This window comes from Dipodomys merriami, unplaced genomic scaffold, assembly GCF_024711535.1.
Source record: "Dipodomys merriami isolate MVZ:Mamm:240054 unplaced genomic scaffold, mDipMer1.0.p SCAF_25, whole genome shotgun sequence".
NCBI lineage: Eukaryota > Metazoa > Chordata > Mammalia > Rodentia > Heteromyidae > Dipodomys > Dipodomys merriami.
The window spans coordinates 24,044,297-24,060,976 of NW_027203937.1; the positions used below are offsets into that span (position 1 = coordinate 24,044,297).

At 36.8% G+C, this 16,680-nt stretch overlaps 1 protein-coding gene across 4 annotated transcripts in view; it reads right to left on the reverse strand.

Annotated features, from left to right (window-relative positions):
• Positions 1 to 16,680, reverse strand: part of Sbf2 (SET binding factor 2) — a 307,904-nt gene that overhangs the window by 36,590 nt on the left and 254,634 nt on the right. For 3 of the 4 annotated variants that reach the window (XM_070035292.1, XM_070035293.1, XM_070035291.1), the window contains 6 exons: positions 15,514 to 15,689; positions 13,083 to 13,228; positions 10,958 to 11,156; positions 9,231 to 9,427; positions 4,986 to 5,126; positions 4,031 to 4,126 (listed from right to left, as the gene is read on the reverse strand). In XM_070035292.1, the coding sequence (XP_069891393.1) occupies positions 4,031 to 4,126; positions 4,986 to 5,126; positions 9,231 to 9,427; positions 10,958 to 11,156; positions 13,083 to 13,228; positions 15,514 to 15,689 (955 nt within the window). The remainder of the gene's footprint in view (positions 1 to 4,030; positions 4,127 to 4,985; positions 5,127 to 9,230; positions 9,428 to 10,957; positions 11,157 to 13,082; positions 13,229 to 15,513; positions 15,690 to 16,680) is intronic. The other variant, XM_070035290.1, reaches the window with a different exon arrangement.

Consider the following 16,680-nt stretch of genomic DNA (forward strand, 5'->3'; position numbering starts at 1 on the left):
TACAAAAGAAAAAATCACTAGAAGTGATTTTACTTTTTACTCCTTTGGAAGCAGGAAATTAAGACTATCATGACATTAAATGGCCAAAGGAAGTGGGAAAATAAAGACTCAAAATGACTTGTCCTAGCCCACTGCTGCTACTGTATGTAGAGAATAGATACTATCAGAAGAGACAAAGAATAAAGGATCTAGAGGATGTTGAAGATATCAGGAAACAATATCTCTTCTTCCAATTTGTCACTGAAATAATGGAAGATCTGGGAGGCTTTGAGAGTGAAAAGTTGAGTAAAAGAATTATTTTCATTTCTGATTCTAGCTTAAGATACCAGAAGGATATATGTATCTGAACAGAAGCAAACCTATAAGGAAATAAACTAAAGTTCATATTTTTTCAGCAGCAAATATCTGGGAGGGGTGTCATACAATAATTATAGACTCACATTTGCATAAATGGTCAAAACCAAACTAAATTTAACCCAAAGAAATAAATATAGCCTTTCAGGTATCTTTGAGACTAGCATAAGCCATGAATCTAAGGCCAATGTATATATAAAAAAGACAATGTACTTGAAACAGATTAGTGAAAATCCATGGGACTTAGGTAAAAACACGAGAGAACTTTTAAGCCTAAGTTTATATTACCAACTACTTGGCCAAAGACATAATGGATACCACATTCTTGATGAAGCTTCCAAAGGCAAAATACAAGGGCAGGGTATTGGTGGAAAAGCTGTACTAACTAAATATTTCCTGGAAGTTGGTTCTACTAAAAGTTGAATGGAAAAATTATTGACTTGCCTTTTCTTTGAGTAGGGGGCAGTACTGGGGTTTGAAAGCAGAGCTTCACACTACTGTTTAAGCCAAGCCTCGAGAGTCCTTTATGCTTTCTTTTTTCTTTTTGGTATCAGGCCTAAAGCCACAGCTCTACTTCCAGCTTTTTGGTGATTAATTGGAGATTAAAAAAAAAAAGTCTCATGGACTTTCCTACCTAGACTGGTTTAAAACCACAATTCTCAGAGTTAGCCTTGTGAGAAGCTAGAATTACAAGCATGAGCTACCAATGCCTAGTTCTGGTTATTTCTGAGACAGGGTTGCAGATTTACCCTGAGATAAAGGACATGAGAACTACTTTTTGCCCAGGCTGGCCCTGGAAGGACTGCATAGCTGGAATGACAAGTGTGTACCACCATGCTCAACTTTATAGGTTGAAATGAGGTCTTGAAAACTTTTTGCCTGGTCTGGCCCTAAACCACAATGCTCCTACTTTTACCCTCTTCAGTAACTATGATTGCAGGCATAACTCTTTATGACTGACTTGCCTTCTTGTCAATATAATAGGAGCATCTCTAATCTGGAAATCTAAAATTTAAAAAAATCTGAAGCTTATTGGGTATTGATATGACTCTAGAATTTTGATTTAAGGATGCTTAACCTATAAAGTCTATTCAAATATTCCAGTATCTAAAAAATACTGAAATCTGAAATGCATCTGGCCCCAAGCATTTAACATTTAGATGGTAATAAAGAAAGTTGCAATGCTGAACCAAATTTTGACAAGAGTTCTTGGCAACAGAAATCCTACAAAAATAATGGCATTCTAGAATTTCAGGAAAAAAAGCTAAATATAACTGTTTTGGGTTACACTGTGTCCCCCAAAATTAATGTGAAGTCCTGTCCCCCATAATCTCATAATATGAATTTATTTGGAAATAGGATTGTTGAAGATGGAATGAGTTATAATAGGTAACATTGGAGTAGGGTGGGCCCTTAATACAAGGGCTGTGTTCTTATAAAAAGGGGAAATTTAAAGACAAGAATAGAGGAAAATACCTTGTGAAGATGAAAGCAGAGCTCTAGTTATGTTTCTATAAGCCAAGGAATGTCAAAAAGATGGCTAGAGAATCTCCAGAACGGGGCAAAAGGCTTGGAAACAGATTTTTCACTTTTAGCCTTCAGGAGAGCCAATCAACTGCTCTCACCTTGATCATAGATTTCTACCCCTTCCACAGTCCCAAGGCTATTGGAGTTTAAGCACCTTAATTTGTGGTACAATCTGTGGTAGCCTTAGAAAAGTGGGCAAACGACCTCAAGGCCTGGCACATTAATTATAATGGAAGATGACACAAAGTTGAAAGCACTTAGGAAATACTGCAATATCACAAAATTCTGATGAGGTGAAAAAAAAAGCATCCAAATATGACTACTAGAACAAAAATATAGTTTTCAGAAGGGGAAAAAGTTCATTTTAAAAAGTAGGGCCTCTATTTTGATTCTGAATCAAATTTTAGAATAGATTATTAATGCAGCTATTTATGATTATTTAGGGAAAAGCACTGATTTTTTTAGGCATGTCAAAATAACCATGAAATTTTTTTGTGATTCAGATAACAGTTTAGCAAATCTTGAACTAAAAGATTAGCAGAGATTTAGAACCATGGCCCAAGTGAATTTTAGTAGGAAAACCAGTACAGAACAGTCTCTTTCTTTAGAAAGGCTTACATTATTTTGCTGTAGGCCTTTGTCCTTAGCTTTGGTTTGTTCAAATTAAAACAAAACAAAATCAACAATAAATCACATGAATGATTCAAGTGGACAAAACTAGTACTCAAAATTTTATTAGTCCACATTCAAAAACACCATAGGAGATGAAATTCTGTAGGCAACCTCCCAGGCAAGTACATTGAGAACAGTAGTAAATATAGAGCAAACAAGAATTTCAAATGGTATTAACCTTAGCAAGAACTTAACCTCCAAATGAGGTTGCCTCCCATAGCTAATGAATACTAGATTTGATCACAATGTGATAAGATGGTAACAGACTACACTCCAACAAATTGGAGAAATTTAGTTAACAAAACACTGGTAGAGAGAAAACATAACAGGTTTTAAAGCCAAAGACCTGAAGATGGAATTAAAGTTAGTTTCTAATTTTAGAGGGCAGAGTTAGGTTCAATACATGAAAGTTATGGGGTATTAAATTTTTAGACCAATATGAGAAAGAACTTTCTAAGAAATAAGAGTTGCTTACATATGGAAAGGATTATTTCAGGAAAGAAATGAATTTCCCATTCCTGGTAATATTTAAGCAGAGCCAAGATCCCTTAGCATGTTTGAAGAAGACTCAGCCTTCTGTGAGGATGAGAAGTATCTAAGATCTAAGATTCCATGTGAAGCAGGAGAACTTTATAATCATGATGCCTGGGTTGCAATTTCCTCTGCCTCGTTTTAAAAAAACCCTCAGAACACAGAAACCAGAGTCACCTTTTAAAGCTTAAAAGAACTATAACTTAGTTTTTCTCTATTTTTCCCCTCATGCCAGAAGCTATGGACTGGAGGAAGAGCAAAAGAAGTTAGTTACAATATTATTCTGGCCTGGAGGAGGGGCAAAAGAAGTCACAACCTTGTTCTATCTTATCCTTCAAAGAAATCTTTCAGAAAACAAAACTAGTATGTCTTGGAGTCATAGCCTTGGGTCTAGTATCATTTCTGTTTACAAGGCTGGTTATATTTTTTGTTGTATCTTTCTGCTCTTCAACCCTGGTGACTCTGGGCTGGGAAGGTGGTAGAGTGCTTGCCTTGTATGCATGAGGTCCTGGGTTCGATTCCTCAGCACCACATAAGCAGAAAAAGCCCAAAGTAGTGCTGTGGCTCAAGTGGTAGACTGCTAGCCTTCAGCTGAAGAGCTGAGGGACAGCACCCAGGCCCAGATGGACAAGGAAAACAAAACAAAACCAACCCCCCAAAACTGGTGACTCTCTCAGGGTGATTTACCATTTAAGTGTGTTCCCCTCATTTCCTAATTCTCCCAAACACATTGATATGTAAGATACAAGCAATGATTGTCTCATGAGGTGAAATCTGGTCATCATGTTAGCAATAAGTTGATCATTTAAAGAAGGGCCATTAAAAATAATGAAAAATAATTGGAACCATATTTAATTTATTTTAAAATATATGCTATCTAGAAAAATGTTTTGTGCTTTTAAGGTTGTATCAGTCAGTGCTCAGTTATAAAATCAATCTTACTAACCTCCTCGAGCAAAGCTATTGGATGGGTTTACATCCAAATGTCCTGGCACTACCTGTTTAAGCACAGTGGACATTCTTGAAGTCATCTTTTCAGTCCCTAAAAGTCAGCCAAAAAGAAGAACAAAAACCATATTGTTTGGGTTAACATTACTCAAATGACAAAAAGTTATCTTCATGTGTAGCATGTTTAATTGCTGCCAAACACTGTACTTCTTAAGTACCAAAGCTTAATTAGAGATAACAAGGCAATGTTATTTAATCAGAGATACACACACATTTGAAAGATTATAGAGTTAAGTTTGGCAAATGCAATCAGAGAATTTAATGATAAATGAAGCGAGGCATGCATGGTGTTACTTTACAAGAAAAGCCACTTTCTGCTTATGTAGAGCTAATTCAAACAGCTGATTAAGCCAAAGAGACCAACTTTTCAAGTCACATGCTCCTCTCTAACACATTAGGGTTACCTCTACATGAACCCTTTGGGGTTCCACCACATGATAACTGAAATAGAATATTAGTACAAGTCTTAATGGCTTTATTCAAATCCAGAGAAAACAAACTAATGCAAAATTGTAAAAGGCTAAAGTTTTGGGAATTTCAAACAAACAATGATTTTAGCACATATATATTTAACAAACAAAATACTCAATTTGAAAATTATATTTCATAATAATATTTTAAGGTTTATTTAAGATTATTGAGTAAAAATTGACTTTAAGTTCCTTACCTCTTAACTCTTTTTAAGAGAAAATAATGGAATTGCTAAGTATGTGATTAATTACTAGATATTACAGTGGTATTGACTTATAAGTATAGGAGTAAAAGTTAATGGTCCTATAGGGTAAAAAATTTGCAAAGGTCATGTTTATGGAACAGTAAATGTAACTAAAAAACTAAATCCTAGAAATACATGTGTAGTAGTAATTAATAAGAAGAGTATTATCAAATCTTACCTGGAGACAGAGCAAGTGCTGGCCTGACAGTAAGTGTATTGTTGCCTTTGAGTTTCTGATGGACAGAAACTGCATTCAATAAAGCTTGCAAGTATTTTTCTTGTTCTATGCTACTGGAAGATTCTAAAGAGGAGGTAGGAGCTACAAAAGGAAAAAAAAGTGAGATAAGACAAATGATTTCCTTGTTAAAGCAGCTTTTATAGATACCTCCTTTTACTCTGTCCATATAGTCTCATATTACCACATCCAATGTAGAAACCAACTCTACTTAAAGCCCCAATCAATTGAATGGCTAATCCTATGATGCTGGATTTATATACCTACTTCTCAGATGCTTTATCATCATAGAAGATATTCTTAAAGTTTTCCTTTCAGTCCCTAAAGAGCCCACATCTGAAAAAACAGGACAGGGGGCTATTCCCAAGCACAGGTATAGCTTTTTTAATCCAAGAACTCAAAGTGATAATCCCTTAGATTATCCTGCTTTAATACCTTGCCTATGCTACTGTTTGGGAGTGGAGGATGGAGTGGGTTTGTCTGGCATCCTATAATCAACAGAGGTGGTTTTCCGATACCATAAGCTTTATTCCAATTTTGTCACATAGGCCTGACAGGAAACACAAACCTGTACAGGAATTTGTTGAGGAAAGAGTAAAAGAAGAATGAAAGAAGATGGGGAGTATGAAAAGAACAACTACAACTAGATTCCTTGATCCTTGAAAATAAAGAAGGGAAAAAGTATGCAAAGATGGAAATAATCATGAGATCAAACAATTGGAGGGGCCATGAGCTTTGTAGATGTAGAGCAAAATACAATCACTGAAACTAGTTTAGGTACTTTAAAGAGTATCAGGAAGGTATAAATTTTCTTACAACCTGATGGGCTGGGAAGAGTGCTTGCCTTGCATGCATGGGGCCATGGGTTCCATTCCTCAGCACCACATTAGCAGAAAAAGCCAGAAGTGGCGCTGTGGCTCAAGTGGTAGAGCGCTCGCCTTGAGCTGAAGAGCTGAGGGACAGTGCTTCAGACTCAGAGTTCAAGCCCCACAACCAACAACAACAACAACAAAATGATGACATCTTAGAGTTTAAAAAGTATAATAGCATGTTAGTGTTGATTGTAAAATGCTAATTATTTTCTGTTCAAGTTGTAAGAAAAAAATTAAATAATTTTTAAATACATTTTATTCTATTTATTTTTTGTTGGTTTTCTAGTGGTTTGCTGGAGACAAGAGTCTCATGGACTTTCCTGCCCAGGCTGGCTTTGAACCTTAGCCTCCTGAGTAGCTAGGATTACAGGCTTGAGCCACTGGCGCCCGGCAGATGTCATCATTTGTAAGATGGACTTGCCATTTAAAACTGATCACATTAACTGGAAGATGGATCCCAATTTTAAGGACAGTAAAAAATGAATAACTATGTTTGCTCAAAAAATGAAATAACAGTAAATCAGTATTAAATAAAACAGAAACCAGTAAAATACGTTATTCTTTCTCAGGGGCATGCTCTTACAGGTACTTCTAAAATGATTAATGTATATAATTCAAGTGATTGTGTTCTATTAAATATACTATATGGCTTGGGAGATTCCCTACACATAAACTGGTAAAAGTCAATGTCCTCCAGTTACACCAGTGCTGACACTGTCTATGTGCTACTCTGATGCCAACCTAAAGATTAAGGACATAGTAGCCAACCTCAAAAAGTTCCTGTCCAAGGAAATAAGAATGACCAATAGACACATAAAGAAATGCTCAATATCTCTGGCCATAAAAGCAATGCAACTCAAAACTACATTGAGATTATACCTCACACCAGTTAGAATGGCCATTATCAAGAAAACAGTAACAGATACTGGTGATGATGTGGCCAAAAGGGAACACTACTACAGTGTTGGTGGGAACATACACTTGTTCAACCATTCTTGAAAGCAGTATGAAATTTCCTCAAAAGACTAAACATAATGCCCCCCTATGACCCAGCAATCCCACTCCTGGGCATTTACCCAAATGATCACAAACAAGCCCACACTAAAGCTACCAGCACAACTATGTTCTCTGTAGCATTATTTACCATAGGTAAGTTAAGGAATCAGTCCAGATGCCCCTCGGTAGATGTATGGACCAAGAAAATGTGAGATATATATATATATATATATGGAATTCTATGCTTCCATCAGAAAGAATGATATCATCCCATTAGTCAAGAAATAGAAAGTCTTAGAAAAAAATCATATTAAGACCCAAAGAAACATAGGCTTCAAGGTTTCCTCATCTGTAATAATTAGTATATGCCTAGAATAGTCCTAGCAGAGTTTCATGACAGCCCAAAAACTATGTACATATGACCATATAAAATGATACTAATTGAAATGATCTCCGCGGTGTGGAAATAGAGGGTTATTTTTTTGCCTTCACCTCCCCCCCCCCCCCCGGCTTTTCTCTCTTTCTTTGTATATTTTTTGCAGTTCCTTTGTCTGGTGTTTTTTTCTCCTCAGGTTTATTCCCCGTGGTCACACTTTCTGATTTGGGTACTCTTTGTCTTATATATAAGTTTATCTGATTTGGGGAAGGGAAGGGGAATCACAGAAATTGTGGGACAAAGGTGAACCAGTGCAACAACAATACTCACTAGACACTATGTTAGAAATGAACTATACAACTTTGGGAGTTGGGGAGTCTGGAGCAGGGAAGGAGAGCAGGAGAAAATGAGGGAGGGGTTAAAACTATTCAAAAAGAAATGTATTCATTACCTTTTTATGTAAGTATGACCTCTCTGTACATAACCTTTACAATAAAATTAAATTTAAACAAAGTAACTCTCCAATCACACAATTTGAGTTTACCTATTTAAAAAAAATTGTTATTATAAAGGTGATATACAGGGCTGGGAAGATGGCTCAGTGGTAGAGAGCTTGCCTTGCATGCATGAGGCCCTGGGTTCGATTCCTCATCACCACATAAGCAGAAAAAAACAGAAGTGGTGCTCTGGCTCAAATGGTAGAGTGCTAGCCTTGAGCTGAAGAGCTGAAGGACAGCGCCTCATGGCTGACAAAAAAAAAAAAAAAAGTGATGTACAGAGGGGTTACAGTTACAGGTAATGAGTACCATTTCTTTTTGGACAATGTCACCTCTTCCCTTACTCTCTCCCAATTTTTCCCTCCTGTCCCCACCTATGAGTTGTATAGTTCATTTTCAGCATAGTGTTTAGCAAGTACCACTGCTACATTTGTTCACACTTTGTCCCTCCATTTCTGTGCTGCTTTTATCCTCTCAAAGACAGAATAAGTGGACAAACAAGACAAAAAGAAAACAATAACAAAGAAAAACTCTCATTTCCATTTCCTGGAGTTCATTTTGATAAATATTATTTTATATGATTAGAGGCACATAGCCATTGGGCCTTTGTGTCCCTCCCCTAAGAGTATCCTCCTTTGATCTCACTGTGTGAGATTATCTCATTTCAAAGGGGGAAGCTGCTCTTTATAATAGGATCTGATAATTTTACTGAGCACTTATAAGCTAGAAACTATGAGAAAACTCAACAAACTACAGCTTCTGATAAGACTTTATATATGATACTTGCTAATATTATCAGAAAAAGGGATAGCAGCACTTATTATTTCCATAGCTTCCTAAAACAGCCTCTTGAGAGTTCCTAAGGCAGCATTTTATTTCATTAATTTGCTTTGATTGTGAATGTAGGAATGAGACAGGATATCTGATATCACATGGGACAAAATCCTTATTTGCAACTGAGGTCAAAAGTCATTAACTATATGTGGATGGTTCCCAGAAAAGGGAAAAAGAGTGTTAGTTTCCATCTGTGGATACTCTCGTTTTCTGAAATGTCAAGTAGCCTAGAACCAAAGCTATTACAATTCACTTTTCACTAAAAGTTGAAATAAAGATCAGATGTACTAAGCAAGATGTCAAATTCAAGGGAAGTCCTACATTACTAAGCTGAACATGTTATATGAAGCACGCTGGAATAGTTGATGTGCGAGACAAGGCTTGATAAAAGAACACAGATGGTATTTTACTTTCTTTTTAGGAAGACCTTTTTCTTTTGTTCTATTTTTCCTTTGAGATAAGTTCTTGCCATGGTACTCAGGGGGTAGCTTTGAACTCCTGTGCTCAAATGATCTTAGTCTTTCTAGTAGCTGAGTACAGAAGTGTGTCAGGCTTATTTTTAAGAATACTTTTAAGTGAAATGGTCACAGTTGTGCTGTAGAGAGATGCTTACCGGCCTGAGGAGAGTTCTGAGACTTGAAAAGACCAACAACTCCCTTCCCATGGAATCCTCCAGATCGGAGGAGCAAAGTTCCACTTCTTGAATTCTTCCAACATACCACAGGTAGGCGATTGTGTCGATAGCAGCGGGCTACTCTTGGTAAACTACTGTCCTGTACAGATTGAGGTATGACTAAAAGGCCAGGATAGCTTCAGGATGTGAGGAGAAAAGGATTGGGAGAGAGGGAGAATATAAGAATATGAACAACATAGCAACCATTTTCTATTTACTTTTCTGCCATTGACTTAAAGCCATTCCTAGGTTTTTTCTTTTTCTTTTTTCTTTTTTTTTTTTTTGTGGGTGTGTGCTGGTCCTGGGGCTTGAACTCCCTGACCTTTTGTGCTTATAGCACTCTACCACTTGAGCCTCAGCTCCACTTGCAGCTTTTTTTTTGGTGATTACTTGGAAATAAGAATCTCATGGACTTTCCTGTTGGGACTGGCTTCAAACTCCATCCTAAGATATCAGTCTTCTGAGTAGCTATGATTACAGGCACTCATCCTAGACATATTTTGAAGGCAAAGTCAATAGGATTTTCTGACAGATTGGATATGAGAGGTCTGTTTTATTAGTGGAAACCATAATTTTGATAGTAAGCTTCCCAAACAGCAGGATACCACATTCTGACACCACCACTTATACTTATTTACAAAGAGAAATTAGTGAAGACAGAAAAATCACTGCCTATTCAGAGTATCAACTTTTCAGTATTTCATTCAAAATGTTTATTTGGACACTATCAAGTTATATTCCCAAAAACTTTTTCTCAAGTTTCATCTGGTGTTTTGAAAACTTAAATTACCATTTAAAAGTGTGTGTATTTTCTTCAGAAACAGGAAAGTTGAAACTAATAGTAACATTAAGACTACTGTCGGAAGTGGTGCTATGGCTTAAGTGGTAAAGCAGGAGCCTTGAGCTGAAGAGCTGAGGGACAGCACCCAGGCCCAGAGTTCAAGGCCCATGACCAACAACAAAAAATAATAATAATAAAAATTAAAAAATAAATTTAAAAAAGATTAGTCATAAATATTTTATACAAGGCTTACAATTTGAAGAGTGCTTTCCAAGCTATGTAATCAGCAAGAATTTATAAATGCAAAGAAAATAATTTATCTAGAGATGTAAGAACTAAACTTGTACATGGTACAATGTAGTTTCAGAAATATACTTACATATAGTAAAGCAAGAAATAGCACTTAAAATGATAGGAAGTGACAAGAATAGAAAAAAATACTGACTTACATTCTCTAAGAAAAATTTTGGGAAAACATTCCAATCAGAGAGCATAAAAGAATTCTGTCTACATCCAGGTTAGCAAATACAACAGAGAGAGAGAAAGAGAGAGAAAGAGAGAGAGAGAATATTCTTCAAATAATCTTTACCCATAGTAGAAAAAGAGGGAATCTAGAAAGAGAAAGACAGATAATGTAAATTTATAAACAGAACAGCACTCTTTCTCTTGCTGTCCTAATATAGACAATTTCAGTGTTACAGTTGCTCTGAGAATACCAAAGAAATGACTGTTCATGGTGCATAGAAAGTATCTCTGAAACATATATCCCTGAGGAGTTGGCTCTCCTCTCTGGCATATCAATATATTGGCTATAAATATAAACAACCAATAAAGACTCAAATTGGAAGAAAGGAAAGTTCTCTTTTTGGAGCTCACTGACACTTACCTCCGGCACAGTGAATACAGCCTGTTGGAAGCAGTGATTCGGAAATACTCTGGTTTTGAACGGGAGGAGCTGCCACTTATGGTTCCCAAACCTAAACGCTGATAGTCTCTGAAACAAGCTTTTTCTACTAGCTGTTCCATCGTAGACTTCTCTGAGGCTTTCAAGGTGGTACTTGTAGGAAGTTCACTATCATCTGAAACTATTATGCAGAGACAGGTTTTGCAGAAAAAAATTCAAAACTTTTTTTCTTTTGTCTTTTTTTCTTTCTTAGCATTTTTTTGCTCAAGGCTAGTGCTCTACCACTTGAGCCACAGCACCACTTCTGGTTTTCTGGTGGTTAACTGGAGGTAAGAGTCTCTCAGACCTTCCTGCCTAAGCTGGCTTTGACTACAATCCTCAGATCTCAGCCTCCTGAGTAGCTAGGATTACAGGTGTGAGCCTAGAAATTTCTAGACCAAAGCATCAGTGGCTCATGCCTGTAATCCTAGCTACTCAGGAGGCTGAGATCTGAGGATTGTAGTTCAAAGCCAGCTGGGGCAGGAAAAGCTGTGCAACACTTATCTCCAATAAACCACTCAGAAAACTGCAAGTGGTGCTGTGGCTCAAGTGGTAGAGCGCTAGCCTTGAGATGAAGAGCTGAGGGACAGCGCCCAGGCCCAAAGTTTAAGCCCCATGACCAACCCCCCACCCCAACCCCCCGCCAAAAAAACCCACCAAAAAACCAAAACCAAAACAAAGAAATTTCTAGACTAACCAAAAACTCATCAGAGGGGAAAAAAGACCTCCCCTCTCCTTAGAATAGCAGAAAGTTATACTTTATTTCTAGAAGTATTTTCATTGGAGGATGTGATGTATATGAAAAACTCTCTCACTATTTTCTAATCACTTTACCAATTCCTATAAGATTTTAGACATGGGATTATTTACTCAATCATAAAAGGCATTCCTAAATAATACTGCATGTTCTAAGTAACAACAAAAACATCCATATTAAAAACTGTCTTAAATGACGTCTGGGTAGGAACATATGGGATGGGGAGAAATGATTAAGGAGTACCAGACATTTAAATGGACATGTTAAATTGTAACCCCTTTGTTCAACTTGTTTTTTGTCCTGGGGTTTGAACTCAGGGCTTGGGTGCTGTCCTTGAACTTCTCTGTACTCAAGGCTAGTGTTCTACCACTTGAGCCATAGCACCACTTCCAGCTTTTTTTGAGTAGTTTATTGGAGATAAGAGTCTCAATAGACTTTTCTGCTCAGGTTGGCTCTGAACTGTGATCCTCAGACCTCAGCCTCTTGTATAGCTAGGATTACAGGTGTGAGGCACTGGCTCCTCACTCGTATAACCTTTGTAAGTTAAAATTTAAAAAACAACACCCCTCCCCCAACAACCTGTCCTCTCCTCTTTCCCTCCTCCCTTTTCCTTGACATTTAGATGGATATGTTATATCCTTCTTGTACAACCTTTTGAAGTTAAGAAATTAAAAAAAATTCCCTTTCCTCTTTCTCTCCTTCCCTGACTGTGATGGTCCTGAAATTTGAATTCAGGAACTGGGTATTGTCCCTGATTTTCGTGCTTAAGGCTAGTGCTCTATCACTTGAGCCATAGCTCCACTTCTGGCTCTCTGGTGGTTATAACTAGAGATGAGAGTTTCATAGACTGTCCTCTCTAAGCTGGCTCTGAACAATGATTATCAAATGTCAGCCTCCTGAGTAGCTAGGATTACAGGTGTGAGCCATTGGCACCTGGTTTCTTTATAATGTGAAAAAAGTCAAATTAAACTTCCAAAGTTTTTGGAAATGAACTCAAAAGTACTAGTATGTAAGGGAAAGATGTGTCTCTTTTCCATTAAAATTAAAAATAAAAAAACTGAAAACCAAGAGCTTATCCCTATATACAAATCATCGTATTTCAACTTGTAAATTAAATGGTGTAATATAATCAGGTATTTTTTTTTAAAAACTCCCAGCTTTTTTCTTTTGAAAATAATTTTTTCAAGTTCAAAAGACAACAGTCTTTTCATGAGGTTTTCTGCTTTGTGTTTTAAATACAATTATATTTTCAGCTTCTTTCTATTCATATAAGAAAAAATATTAATTCATGAAAAATAATTTCTCACATACCAGATATGTCATCATCTTCATTCCATCCAGGACGATTTACTCTTTCTTCCACAATTGTTCCTGTCCTCTTCTTCAGTAAATACTGACGCCCAATAGTCATTTTCCCTGCCCTTTTGGCACCTTTCACAATTGTTTTTGAGAAGGTTCTACAAGTCACAAAACAAGACAGAACGTCAATTTAATATGAAGGTGCCACCAATATTTTTGACATTTATCTGGCTCAATTTTTTCCTTCTCCTTCATCTGCACTGTATTATACAGATCTTTGGTTATAATACAGGTGAAGACTAAATATGATATTGATTATGCTCCTCTCTAACACAACAAAATAGAATTCTTTTTATGCTTCTTGCCTCTCTGGAAAAAGTGGTAAGGATTCTTTTATTGTCTCATAGATCAGTCTTAGTCATCTACAATGTAAACATGAAGGTTTTAACATGTTTTGGCTAGCTGTTACAAGACATAAAATACAAATATTTCCTAAAATAAACCTGTAAATCACTTTGGGTATAACTTAAACTCAGTAGTATTTTTTAAAACTTTTTCCCCCCTCAGATATAGCCACAGTCTTTGTTTCACACACAATTTTTAAAAGCTTAAAATTGCAGCTGTGCACCAGTGGCTCACATCTGTAATCCTAGCTACTTAGACTAAGATCTGAGAATGGAGGTTTGAAGCCAGCCAGGGTAGGAAAGTCTGTGAGACTCATCTCCAATTAACCACCAAATAGCCAGAAGTGGAACTCAAGTGGTATAGCACTAGCCTTGAGCATAAAAGCTCAAGAACAGCACTCAGACCCTGTGCTCAAGCCTCAGGAAGGACTGGCACAAACAAACTATGGTTGCTTTCTTTTCTTGTAGTTGATACAACATATATATTTCTGAAATGAGAAATATATATTTCTGAGAAATTCTAAATCTAAAAACAGTATCAAGTTTTATTGAGGGCTTCTCTGTGACCCTACAGTGTTGAGTACTTAGTTTACTGTTATAAATCCCTAATAAGTTGTTACAGCCTTAGCATATCATATCTTGATATTCATTTTCTCTTTGTTAACCAAGTAATATTAGGGGTTAGCCATGGATGCAGTTGAGAAATGACAATTGTCTAGAACCTCAAATCTTCTATAATCTTGAAACTACTTCACTTTTAGGCAGAAAGTCTGCATAGCTCTTTCTAATACGTAATTTGTACTGGTGGATGCTCACATTCTAGTTGATTAATGGTGAATGAACAGGAATGGCAGCTTCTGCAGCTTACCTCTGATGGAAAAAATTATTAAGTATTAAAAGTTTCAAACATTTCCAAAAATCATTATAAAAAAAGTAAGAGTTCATCCAATCATTAATTACAAGGCTTGATCCTGAATTGATTCTGGATCAGAAAAAAAAAAGACCTATAAGGAGTTCTTAGCAAATTAAATATAGTTTCTGAGTCAGATAAGTGCTTTATGCCCATATTTTTATTAACTTTGTATGTAATATACATATAAATGTATGTTTTATATGCATGTATGTATACACTCACACTGATTAAGCTGCGTAAAGGATATACAGGAATCCTTTGAATTACTGTGGTAGATTTGTTTTCAGGCTGAAACTATTTATTTATTTATTTACTTGCCAGTCTTGGGGTTTGAACTCAGGGCACAGTCCCTGAGTTTCGTTTGCTCAAGGCTAGTACTCTACCACTTGAACCACAGCGCCACTTCTGGCTTTTTCTGTTTATGTGGTACTAAGAAATTGAACCCAGAGCTTCATGCATGCTAGGCAAGCACTCTATCACTAAGCCACATTCCTAGCCCCAGTCTGAAATTATTTAAAACAAGGTTACCAAACAAAAACAACCCACAAACTTCAACAACAAAACCCAAAGTAATGACTTCTGTCTCAAGGTCAAAGCAAATTTTTCCTTGGCCTGGATCTGATAAAAGTAGAAGGGATTGTAAAAGTGTGAAAACAGAATTTCACATTTTATGTCAATTTTTTTTTTTTTTTTTGGGTCCGGTCGTGGGGCTTGAACTTTGGGCCTGGGCGCTGTCCCTCAGCTCTCCAGCTCAAGGTTAGCGCCCTACCACTTGAACCATATCATCACTTCCGGCTTTTTTCTTTTTGCTTATGTGGTGCTGAGGAATCGAACCCAGGGCCTCATGCATGCAAGGCAAGCGCTCTACCACTGAGCCACCTTCCCAGCCCCAGATTTCACATTTTAAAAATATATCATGAGCAGTGGACATGATAGTCAAAACTTCTTAGATTTTGCATCTTGTTTCATTTATCTTCCATAACTTTATGAACTTGAGCCAATCAGACAGTATAAAAGTATATAAAAAGAATAATAATTTATACCTTGACACAAAGGATAGATTATTCCTCTGACAATCAGTTATGAGAGGGCTGAAATGAACAGACTTATCTTTTTGTTTTCTTACCGGAAGGAAGTGTTTTTTTCCTTCTGTTTGGGTAAAATTATTTGTGGGGTAGTTTGTCCAGCAGCAAAAGCAAAGGTACTGAAAATGGACTGAGGATAACGGAACTTCATTAACTGTTTCTTAAAGATCTCTACTACTTCTGGGCTGACTTCTTCATCAAATGCTACTTTAATCAACTAGAGACAAAAGAAATTAAAGACATCAGAAGCATTAAGAATTTCTAGACAACTGTCCCATAAATAATTAGAAAAATCCCCAGAAAGTCACAAACTAAATAGTAAGATTTTGGAGGTTGCAGAGACTTTGGATACCAAGAAAAACTAAATTTTTTTAGGTAAAAAAAGGCTCTGAAAAATTTACTTGAAATAGATGGTTAGCAAAGAAAATACCTTCATGAAGTTGGATTTCTTCAGGATTATTTACAGTGGGATAACTTGTAGTAGCTCTAATAGCCAACATGTCATTTATAGTTCTTAAGAGACGCTCCTAGAGAGCAATCTAATAAGATCCCTTCTTATGCAGAGATTCAACAAATCTAAGAAGAAAAAATTCAATTTCACTATACTCCTTACCAGTACAGTTTGGCAATATTTGAGTGTAGAATTCTTGGTAGTTGCAACAATAAGGAGATCCTTAGGTAGTCAATGTTTCCAAGTGACATGAGAAGACCTAAAGTCTAGTGATCATTAACTTCACATTTTATACAGTGTTAGCAAATGCTAACTACTACGAGGCAAGGTTTCTGACTAAAAGGAACGATACTAGAATTGGAATCCTTGGAAATTCAGGAAGTCAGAGACAGAGAATACAGAATAGGAAAACCAAAATTTGTCTTTTTTTTTGTCCAGTCGTGGGGCCTGAACTCTGGGCCGGGTGCTGTCCCTCAGCTCTTCAGCTCAAGGCTAGCGCTCTACCACTTGAGCCACAGCGCCACTTCGGGCTTTTTTCTTTTTGTTTATGTGGTGCTGAGGAATCGAACCGAGGGCCTCAGGCATGCAAGGCAAGCACTCTACCACTGAGCCACCTTTCCAGCCCCCCAAAATTTGTCTTTTATCTAAAGTCTTCATCAAGCAGGAACTGAGGTACAGCATAGCAGAGAAAAAGAGCTAGTGTGTGTATGAGGTTGTAAGAATACTAAATAATGCCAACCTGTTAGTACTGAGTTTG